At 38.5% G+C, this 11,897-nt stretch overlaps 1 protein-coding gene across 1 annotated transcript; it reads right to left on the reverse strand.

The window, feature by feature from the left end:
* Positions 1-1,333: 1,333 nt before the first annotated feature.
* Ms4a12 (membrane spanning 4-domains A12) lies at positions 1,334-11,308 on the reverse strand. Its single transcript, XM_031384735.1, has 6 exons — positions 11,054-11,308; positions 5,110-5,247; positions 4,501-4,557; positions 2,503-2,619; positions 1,723-1,833; positions 1,334-1,441 (listed from the first exon to the last, which is right to left on the reverse strand). The coding sequence occupies exons 1-6, from the start codon at positions 11,306-11,308 to the stop codon at positions 1,334-1,336; spliced, it is 786 nt and encodes a 261-aa protein (XP_031240595.1).
* Between the last annotated feature and the right edge of the window lie 589 nt (positions 11,309-11,897).

Below are 11,897 nucleotides of genomic sequence, written 5' to 3' on the forward strand. Positions count from 1 at the left end.
TTTGGTTTGAAAGTGACATCTAATTGAGGGGAAGACAAAGTGACAAATCAGAGAAAGATTTGATGAATGAGTCAGAGATAGGATACACCCAACTCTCATGAGAACAGCATAGGAAGGAGAAGTTACTTAAGAGAGCTGCATAGAGAGGGAGAGAGAGGAAGTTCAGTTGAATGTGGTTATGTATGGTATAGTTTAGAGTATAGTTGAATTCCGTTCAGTCAGTGCAGTGGAGTTCAGTTTGTGAGAATGTGCAGTTCCATGCAGATCAGCAGAGGCAGTTTTACTGGAACAGTTTTATAGAGACAGGTTGCAGGTGAAGACAGAACAAGCCAGATTAGAACAGATTTCCAGATTTAGTTTGAGGCCAAGCATAGCAATTCAGTTAGAAGCTAAGAGAAGCCAGTTTGAGTGAGTCAGCTTGGAGAAGAGTTTGGGCCAGAGGCGTTGAACCAGCCTGCTAAAGTTTAGAAAGAACTTGAAAGGGTGAGCTTATTCAAAGTAAGCCTTGGAGACAATTATATTCTTTTTTTTTTTTTTTTTTTTTTTTTTTTTTTTTTTTTGGTTTTTCAAGACAAGGTTTCTCTGTATAGCCCTGGCTGTCCTGGAACTCACTCTGGAGACCAGGCTGGCCTTGAACTCAGAAATCTGCCTGTCTCTGCCTCCCAAGTGCTGGGATTAAAGGCTTGTGCCATCACCGCCCAGTTGGAGACAATTTTAACAGGTGAATAAAAGTTTATTTTAAGATACTTAATACTGTATATGGTAATTTATAACATAAAAATTAATAAAAAATATAAGTATCAGTCAACTGGTTGGTAACAATATTGATATATAAAATAATGTGGGCCCCAACAAGCATTATTGGATCTCTGGTTTCTGAATAACATGGAGAAGATGACCCAGGAATTCCAGTGATTGGACACTATAAAAAATCTCCATCTAAGAAATATCAAGCTTGCCAGTGTTTGTCAGAGCTACTTCATCCAACCAATATCAGACATTAAGAAATGTAAAGAGATACCCAAAGAGTGTTCCCCCGTGACATTTTATTGTGAAAAAGATAATGAGAATAGAAGGTTTCTAATGCTAAGAGCATTGCAGAGTTAGTTTTCAGCCCTCTTGCTCTTCCTCTATGGCAGTAATGGTAAGCAGTTGCCAGGGAGGCACTGACTGAAAACCCAGTGAGTGTTAGCCATGAGCCTAGACATAAACTCCAAATACAGCACTAAATAGATTTGCACTCTGGGCAGCAAAATAACAGCTTTGTAAGAAAACTTTTTATTTTCAGAGAAGGTTTACTACATGAAATTGTACCAGTGATTCTTTACGCCTGTTATTGCGTGGGAGCATAATCTGAAATGTTGCTATATATAGGCGGAGCTGGGGAGGGCTCTTGCATCAAGGGGTTGGCCACATGCACAGTTGGAGCAACCAGGACAGACTAGAAAGGGTAAGAGAAAACAAGCAGAGATGTTACACAGTCCAATCATTCTTCCCGGTCCCAGCAGAGTGGAGGACAGAGAGCTCAGTAGTCAGCTCACAGCAGGGTTTGGCAGATACTCAAGCCCACACTTCTCCAGCATGTATTCAGATTATGTATATATATATATATATATATATATATATATATATATATATGTATGTATATATGTATATATAAATACACACACACACACATATATATATATGTATATATATTTACAAAGAAGAGAATCAACTTACTCTGTTGCCTTGGAGGATAGTTTGGTATGCAAAGTAGGCTGTGGCCCACGCTATGCTGAATTCCAACAAGGAAAATATTGCCAGTACACCTGCAATTCCTCTCCCGGAAAGCTGAAATCATAAAAACACAGACTGTTAGGCTGGACTGGAGGGTCTCAGGGTAGACTTCAGAAACACCCTGATTCTTTGAAAGTGCTATCTTGCTAATGTTCAACTCATTCTGTGAGTGATATATTTTTTTAATAACAACAAGGAGACTGTTGCCAAAAACACCAAACCAAAACCAAAACAAAAACAAACCACTTACATTCCATTAGTACTTAATAGTCTATTTGCTGAAAGGAAAAGTCTTCTGATATTTTAAAGAAAAATCAAAAAAAGTTTGTATTTCTCCAAAATAAGCATTTGATAACAATAGAGAAATAATTAGGAGGTGATTGCACACAAGCAAACAGTCTTCCTGTTATCATTATAAAAAAGCTACTCAAGACATGGCTGTTATATTTATGCAGAATTTCAAAGTGCAAAAAAAGAAGAAAAAAAAAAAGAAATTCTGAGCTCTGTCCATTGCTCCTGTGATGGCGATAGGGTGGCCGTTCTGACTTCATCTATGGTCAAATATAATTTTTTCATTTGGTATTTTAGCAATCACATCCCTAGGAGTAGGGTTGGAAGTAGAACTTTCTCAAGAGAGCCACTGCATATTAAACAGGAGACAGCAATGGATATAATCTGACAGTGAAGAGAGAACCGTCCTGTGGCCAATGGCAGGACACTTACCACCATCCAGTAGTCTTGATAGTTGTAGCCATTGATGTTCAGATCACACAGAAACAGAAGCACTCCAACAAAGGCAAAAATGGTGCTAAAAATGTTTATTATCAGGGTGCTCTTCACCTAGTAGAGATAACAAGAACAGTAATCCCCGTGAGCCATGTAAAAGACAAATGAATTTAAAGGGAGTGGGAGTCTTTCCAAGTTAATGGTTCCTAATCTTTGTTTCAGTTTTGCTTGCACTGAGGATTGAAGTCAAGGCCAGATCTATCCTAGGCAAGTGCTTTACAACTGGCCTATATCCCTAACACAAGACAGTATTCGAAGTTGATATAATGTCTTTCTTCTGCCCTTCTGAGTAGTTGTGAAAATTACACTCTATCCTAGCTGTCAGTCCCCCCCCCGCAAGAAGCTGTAAATATTTTAAATAATAGAAATATAAAAAACAATATAAATGTGGTTTGAAGCAGAATGCCATCCAACACATTTATGTAACAGTTTTGTTTACAAGAACATCTCTACTACACAACTGGAAAGTGTGCAGGAAGTGAGAGATTTTGGAGCACTCAGTTCTGCATGGGGCACGGTCATCAACCTCTTCTCAAGGCTCAGGATCTATGCGGAAGATCTTGTTATCCCTCTCTTCTCTCTCAACACAGAAAGAACACAAAGTTGGAAAGATCTGGGAGGAGTTGGCAGAGGGAAGAGAAAATATTCAAAATATGTTTTATGAAAAGTTTAAAGTAAAAATTGAAAAAAAAAAACCTCTGCTTTGTAAAAACAATACAAGAACAAACTTAAGGTTTTTAAAAAATTAATTTAATTTAATTTTATGGGTGTTTTGTCTGCCTGCATGTCTGTGTACCATGAGCAGTGCCCAAGGAAGCCAGAAGAGAGCATTGAATCCTCACCCTAGGAATTATAGAGATCACGAGTCACTCACTATGTGAGTGCTGGGAGTGAAGCCCTGGTCCTCTAGAAGAGAACTTAAGTTTGCTCTTAACTGATGATCCATTTCTACAGCTGCAAGAACAAACTTTTAATTGGCATTTTGTGATGGATACTTCGTTATGAATTTGAAATGAAGTAATTTTTAACTCTTACAGCCACTGCACATGAGATGGTCCTAGTATCTGACTTTCTAGAGTCTCTTTCTACACAGCCTCTGAGGGGCACAACCTATATAGAGAAGGATGCTCTATTTTGTTTTGGATTATAGTAGATGCAACTAATCAGGTGAGGCTGATTTTAATTCTAGCATAATCTACTGTTTTATCTCAAGAGCATGGAAAAATATGATTTCATGTTCCTATCTCCCCACCCCCCACCTTTGTTCTTGTGCATGACCTCATATTATTTTGAGACCATTTCTGATCTAGATTTATGCAAAAAAAAATAATCTTTCTCCTGATTTGCCATTAAACTAGGAAATTACAACGAGGAGGGGCGTGCTGTGTGTCTGGGAGAATTGAAGCCCAGCCTCTGTGTGCTCTTCTTATGCTCTGAACTGGTTGCTCTCATGGCGATTTAAAGAACTGACAACTGAGACAGTCTGAGTAACAATAGGAGCTACACACCAGTGAAAAGTAAAAATATAAGATGGAGCTGAGGATGGCAGGGAACACCAGGACTTTGTTATCGAAGTGGCTCATAGGTGGTGGTTTTTGGCTCCTGGATTCTTCCATGGATTTCCCTGAATGCCAGCCATGCGACTCAACAGAACCGGGGAGCCGCGGGTGAAAGCTTAAAGAGCACTTGCCTTTACTGATTCCCACTTTGGTGCTTTCAAGAGCCTGAATGTGGTGCTCTGCTTTTCTCAGTAGCAAGCGGAATGCTCTGTTCCCTTGCTTCAGCGCAGGCACTACCCAGCAGCTGGCGGATGTTTTGAGAAAGAACTTCCTTCCATCCACACTCTTCCAGTCTATCATCTCAAGTTTTCCTTGCTAGTAAATCAAACCAATCTTTAAAGGAATTTAAGAAGTAGAAATAAGTTTTTTAGCTTACCAGACAGTGAGATAACCTCTTGAATGCTGATATGGAGAGCGAGCCAGAAGCGATGAACTGTAGACATAGGGAAATCTGTGAATGTTAGGTTCTCTGCTTGCGCCTGGGAATGTCTCTTTGTACAAGAGGTTGGTCTACTTATGTTTGTTTGTTTCCCTCACATACAGCTCAGTATTTTTTTTTCTTTAGATTAACTCTTAGGGATACATCTCCAATTCCCCACCCTCATTTTCTTGCATGTAAAGAACTCCATAACAGATGACTTTGAGTTTGTATGACTGAGCCTCCTGCTCAACTTCATCTTATTCTCAGCCTCATCTTGCCAATGGTATATCTTTGTCATGTTTTTAATCATCCCTTTTCAAGACCCCCCATCCAACAAACTGGTTCTGCATTAGGAATGAGTTTAAGCTGCTTTGGAGTTAAGTCTGAAGTGGGAAGTGTTGAGTCCCCTTCCTTCTGCTCAATCAGAGCCATTATTTCTAAAAACTTTCTAGCCATCAGACGCAAAACTTTTCAATAACTTGCTGTGAACAGAGAGAGGTGTTCTAGCGATCGACTCACAAAGACTCTACCCCACAGCGAGGGGTGTTCTAGCAATCTACTCACAAAGACTCCACCCCAGAATGGATATCCACCAATAAAAGCAATAGAGGAAAATGCCCAAGTCATATAGTAATAGTTGCTCAGCAACCCGAGAACAACTCCGAAGCCGATGTGCATCAATCCAATTGTGATTTGGACTCCCTAAAAAGAGAAAGCAAAGAGGCATTTTAAAATAATCTTTTTATTGATAGTCCATGAAACATTACAGCCAGAGTCATTCCTGTTTATTTACTGTCCATTTTACCAGGATCCATGAGAATTCACCTAAACAGTGAATATATTGATGTATACTGAAACAGCAGGGGAGGAAGAGCCTCACGTAAAACCTTTGTTTGAGGGGATAGTGAGATGTTTCAGTGGGTAAGGACATTTGTTGTCTAGTCTGATGTCCAGTGTGTGATACTCAGACCCCATATGTTGGAAAGAACTGAGTCTTTCAAATTTCCCTCTGACCTCCATGTATGTGTGCATGCATGCATGTATGCACACATGTACATACACACATATACATACACATGTACACACATAATAAACACTTTAATAAATTTTGTTTGATTTCTGAATGACCTACAAAGAAGTCTTTAGAAAGTATGACTGCTTAAGCATCTCCTAGAATCCCCCATGAGTATGTTTGTAAAGGCTGCTGTGACTGGGGGGACAGCGACTGTCTTACGTAGGTAAAGTAGTTCTCCATCCAGGCAATGCTAGTCATGAGAAAAGGGATCAATGGAAACGAAGTCACTCCTAGAATATTAATCACATGCCTGGTAACACTCTAAACATCTTGTATATATCATTTCATGTCACTGTGACAACAACTAGATGGAGACACAAAGCCACAGGTAATCAAGCACCAAAGGGTACACAATTATAAAAGGGTAGATGCCCGGAATGCATGACAGTGGACTGACTCCAAAACTCATTTGCAATCCATCCTTTCAGGCTCAGCTTGGTTCTGCCAGTTCTGAGTTGTCTTAATTGTTATACTAGTCAAATGGATTTTTTTTTTTCTGTAAATTCCTCTCACATTTTAAGATGTAAAACCCATGGCACTATTTGCTTTTATAGTTCATATTTCTAAGTTTCAAAAATTATTACTATTTTATTTTCTGTGATTGGATATTTTGCCTGTATGAATGTCTGTGCGTCACAAGTGTGCCTGGTGGTGCTCAAGGATGCCCAAAGGGGTTGGGGATCAGATACCCTGAAACTGGAGTTACAAACAGCTATGAACAACCATGTGGGTGCTGGGAATGGTAATGCCCTCTGCAAGAGCAGTGAGTGCTCTTAACCACAGCACAGTCTCTCCAATTTCCTATTGCTTTTTTTTTTAAATGCTGGTATGCAACTGTTATCACACCAAGTAAGAGGTATTTTACCAGTGCTAAGGGATTAATCTTTTACTTTGTAACTCTTATCACAACTTCCTTTGTAGAGTATGCATGGATTTCTGAGGAACAACAGTTGCTATATTGGTCCAAAGCTCAGAAACATATGCATAGTTCATTATGTTTGGAGTTTATGATTATATCTACCCAGGACGACTGTAGCCATAGAAACTTCTGTGTTTGTTTCCTCAATGAATAGGTACCAAATAAAATTAACTTGAATTAAAGAAAAAATAATTTCATAAATATGCTAAAACAATAATACATTGTTGAAATGCACTGAACTTTGTGAAAACCTTGAACCTCTCTTTGAACAGTTTTTCTTGTTCATCCACAAATTACATCATCCTTCACACCTTCTGAGAGGTGATGGACCCATTTTTAGCCAATGCTACATCTCAGATTGGAAACTCCTACATCTGACTTCAGATTTGTTCCCACAATTGTTCTCCATGAGCAAAATGTAGATATAAATTTCCCATCCTTGCTGTCATCTTGTTGAGGAGCAGCTGCAGCTTTAATCTCCAGTGGCCCCTTTTTTCTACCCATATGTCCCTGGCTGTATAGTTCATTGATTAACTATTTGGATATTCAGCTTGTTCTGTATTTTTGATGATTGCCCTAGATTCATTTTTGTTGAGTTCTTCCCCAGTTTCCTTTGTGTTGCTGTGACAAAATATCATAGCCAAAAAGTAACTTAGAGGGTGAAGTGTTTATTTTCAGCTCAGCATCTCAGTTTATAGTCCATCACTGTAGGGAAGTCAAGGCAGAAACGTCAAAGAACTAATTATATCACATGAGCAGGTGTATGCACACCTGCTCACTTACTCATGCTCAGCTTGATTTCTCCACTCTCATACTGCTCAGAACTCCCTGCCTAGGGAATGGTGTCACCCATGGTGGGTTGGAGCTCCCCCATATCAATTAACTTAATTAAGATAATCCCTCAAAGGGCAATATAATGCAGATAGTCCCTCACTGAGTCTCTCTACTCAGGTGATTCTAGGTTGTTCCAGATTGACAATTAAAGCTGACTATCACAGTGATTTTTAGTGGACGGGACAGATATTCTACCCCACCCATCTGTAGTCCCTGAAGTATTGTGACAACTAGGGGTGTAGTTTCACAATATTCATAGAGAGGACCCAGCTTCTGCCAATCATGTTTTTTTTTAAAGGAGAACTTTATCTTTTCTTTAAATATATTTTGATCACATATGTCTTTTCTATAAGGCAGAATGCTCCAAATGGATCTGTGTTTCACATAGTGAAATCCAAAGCTGCCTGCTCCAAGGATTTCACCAGGTATGCTTCCCACCTCCCCTCTGGCTACCTTCCCTCTGTTTCTTGCTTTAAGCATTCTTCTGCCCTTTATTGACCTTCTCCTGTTCATCAAATACATCATACACATTTAATCTGAAGACCTTACATTGGCCATTTTCTCTCGTTCTGATATTTGTACGGATCACTGTGAACTCTATGCATTTGAAGCGCCCATCTTGATCAACTTCAAGTCACTATCTGTTCACCGCCTGTTTCTTCTCCCCTATAAACTCTGTATGTTACTTAAACACTTAATTTTTTTTCAACACAAAAATACAGGTTTTTATTTATAAGTTCTGTTTACATAATATCAATGATAGTTGACTTTTTGATAATTGTTCTTAGAGTAATATTATCATTCCATAGTCAATAAGTTACTTTTAAAAACTTAGTTGCTATGTTTTGCCTTATTTCTTAGCAAGAATGAACAATTTAGTGATTAATAGGTTTGCAAGTTTCTTTACATTTTTCATGTAAAGGTTTATAAATTCAACCTCAGTCATTTCTCCCAAGGATTTTATTCAATGTCATTACTGTCTTTTTCATGTTCATATGCTATTTCTCCGGTAGCTAATTTTATTTCTCACTCTTAGGTATCTGTCCACATTAGTATTTTTCACCTAACAGTTCCCTTGGGATAATGAAATTCATTCATCCCCATGTCAGTTTTTGGCATATCACCATTCTTTCATTTTTTAAAAACTTTTATTGCATTATGATGAGAAAAGTTACATGATTTCAATTTATCTGAATTTGTTAACATTTAAAAACATATTTTAATTAAGTAGAATTGAATCACATTCTTGTTCCCCTTTTGTACCACTGCTCCTCTCATAGATCCCCCCTTCAATACCTACAATATCTTTTATGTTGTATTCCTTAAAATTTATAAAATATTATAACAATAAAATATTATAACAACTTTTATAATTATAAAAGTTGTAATACTGTATACTTAAAAATAATACTTAAAAATAGCTGTATACTTAAAAATAATACACCACTACTAGTATTTCCTTAAATGAACATGAATATATAAAGTCTTTTTGTTTGTTTTGTATTTAGTAGAGTTTAAAATCTTGGGTCTTACTGTGGTACAAGCCCAAAATAAGAACAATTTTTAGACATTGGGTTTCATTATAATAAGGCTGTATTTCAATGACCCTTACATCACCAAAGGATTTTACTTCCATTGTAGCTAAGCTGAGAGTTGATAGTTCTGCTGCACCAAGAAATGAACTGTAGGCTCGATTTTTGGATACAGACTTCCTGCTATGGTCAAAGCTATTTGACTTGAGTGAGTGACTTCATTCTCAGCCCACAGAGAACAGATTACATTCATTTAAAAAATGGTGTAGGTATTAAGATGGTCTATCCATAAAGTCATTCACCAACTGTTTCAATGAACAATGGTTCTGCTTGGAGGGTGGCACAGACATTAGGTGAGGGTAAGAATCTGGTTCACTAGCTGTGATAATTTGGAAAAGCATCCATCTCAGAGAAAGAGTAACTTATAAAGTCCTCTTCTTCAAACTTGATACAAGAGTTACAAATGTCAAGCAAAGCATTCACTCTCACTTTGTTGTTCTCTTACAAGCCACCTCCCTAGTTAATCGTCTATGTTTCTTTTGGGTATATACTTTTGAAATATATAAGCTGTTCTGAAAACCATAGTATAGTGTAAAAACATGAAATAAACAATACTACTAATAGAGACACTGAGATAGGAGAAGCAACACTTAATTTTTAAGTTAGTATATAAAGTACTAGGATTCATTATGGCATTTGCAAATGAAATTATTGTTATGCCCTTTCTCTTTTCTTCTCATTTATTTCCCTGCATCCTCCTCATACGCTCCCACTCTCAGAAGCCACCTTTCCTCAACATCTTTTTCTGTTCTTGTGATCTTCTCTCTAGCTTTCTAGCCCATAGCCATCCTCACCCACCACCACCCCAACACACACACAGTAAAAGGTAGGATGTGCATATGAAAGAGAACAGAAGATTTTGCCTTTCTAAGTCTGGGTCACCTCACTCAGTAGCTATATATTATTTTTTTCACCTTCCAACACATCTTCTAGTTTGTGTCTTTATTATGGGTACAGTCTGATTTCCCTAGCTGGGTCATAGGCTCCCTACAGGCAGAGACTGTGCCTGGCTTGTGCTTCAAGATATTTTCAGCAACTGTGTGGGGTTGGCTTTGTGGACTATGAGTTTGCAGGGAATGTACTCCACTTGTCAGGGGAAGATCCAAGGAGCCACCTCCCAGTGTAGATTGGCTGCTTGAGTGGAGGATCAGGTACTGTTGATTTTTACTTGCCTGAAACACTGTCACTTAACTAGACTACTCAAGGCACTAGCTGGTAAGATGGACATCTGTAGTTTACTGATTTCTGTAGCCAAGATTTTGGAGCTGTACACAGGAAAAGGAATGACACAATTTGGTAGGAATATGTGAAAAGGCATGGAGAAAGCTTAACTAATGACAGTCCGTTCTGTCTAAGCATGTTGAGTCTTTTTTTTTTTTTTTTCGAGATAGGGTTTTTCTCTTAGCCCCGGCTGTCCTGATACTTACTCTGTAGACCACGCTGGCCTCGAACTCGGAAATCCGCCTGCCTCTGCATCCCAAGTGCTAGGATCAAAGGCGTGCGCCACCACCACCCGGCTTGCATGTTGAGTCTTTACTACAAGTCATGTGTGCTTTACACTGCTTAGAGATACAGGACTGTGGGTGTCCAGCTCAAATCAACTTTTGTAAGGCAAAGCAACAAAGATATAACATTTCCAAGGATATATTTTACATTTTGCTTTCCTCAGACTGTTTGCTAGTGGTTCCATCCCCTTTAAAACAGTTATCAATGATTGCTTTAAAGTTAATTTGTCTTTATAGAAATGTAGGCTAATAACTGATCCAAAGACAAAAGTTAAGGTTGTCTAAAAAGGCTTTCAGAGGCGGTGAGATCAAGCAAGAAGTAGTTGGCTCTGATCATGTCACCATTCCTGAATTTTTCTGCTAGTGAGAGCCTTCTGTCAATTCTTAGACTTGTGTCTGAATCTAAAATAAATGAACCTAGGGTGACTAATACACAGATTGACCATTTCTTTCTCAGAGAGACACAGTTAACAGAATTGTCTTTACATGTGTTTGCTCATTGGATGATATACTATTTATAACTGGCAGATACATAAAAGCCTTGCAAATGCAACACTAAAATTCTAGTGGCAAATACACTCACCCCAAGTGCCATTGCTGCATCTTTGCTTGTTGCTGCTCCTGGAGCTGGATTTACCGTTGGCACACTTTCTCGACCCAGCTGGTTGTTAGGGAAGATTCCTGGAGATGTAATGAAGGAAACTTGCCCAGTCTGTACTTGGTTTCTTACATTGAAAAAACCCAGAGGTTGTTGAGGATGAAGAGCCATGGAACTTGTTGGTGGGTAAGGATTCGGAATGCCATGCATTCCAGGGTAGGTAGTCTGGGAAGATGTCATTATGTTCCCTAAGCAGTAGAAAACATACAGAAATAACATATTTATCAGGAAGAGAAATTAAAGGGCATCTTGTCATCAGTTTTTATGCAAATAAGAGAGAGCAAGTGAGCAGATACTGACTAGTGACAAGAAATAGAATATGATTCTCATTTGACTTCATAATCCCATATATCCTGGGGTTCAGAAGAAGTAAAGGAAGAGATGATGGGAATATATTTAGTTTTCAGTTCTTCATTATTTAGTTTTGCTCTCTCTCTCTCTCTCTCTCTCTCTCTCTCTCTCTCTCTCTGTGTGTGTGTGTGTGTGTGTGTGTTTTCCTGAGTTCATTGATTCTGAAAGGCAACAGAAGACAGAAGGGGACTGAAATGTCAGGACTCTGTGAATGCATGGACTGAGTAAGTGCCTTTGTTAAAATGACCTTGGTTTGATGTAGCAGTACGTTTTTTTTATTTTATGCTTTAGACAAGGGGTGAAGACATCCCTGCTCCAGGGTTCTTTTGACATCTGTTAAGTACAAGAAGGTGGTTTACAGAGAAGATCTCAAAAGTGAATCTAAGGATACTGAACACAGTGTTTTTGGTGAGGTGTT

Source organism: Mastomys coucha, unplaced genomic scaffold (assembly GCF_008632895.1).
Source record: "Mastomys coucha isolate ucsf_1 unplaced genomic scaffold, UCSF_Mcou_1 pScaffold21, whole genome shotgun sequence".
NCBI classification, from domain to species: Eukaryota; Metazoa; Chordata; class Mammalia; order Rodentia; family Muridae; genus Mastomys; species Mastomys coucha.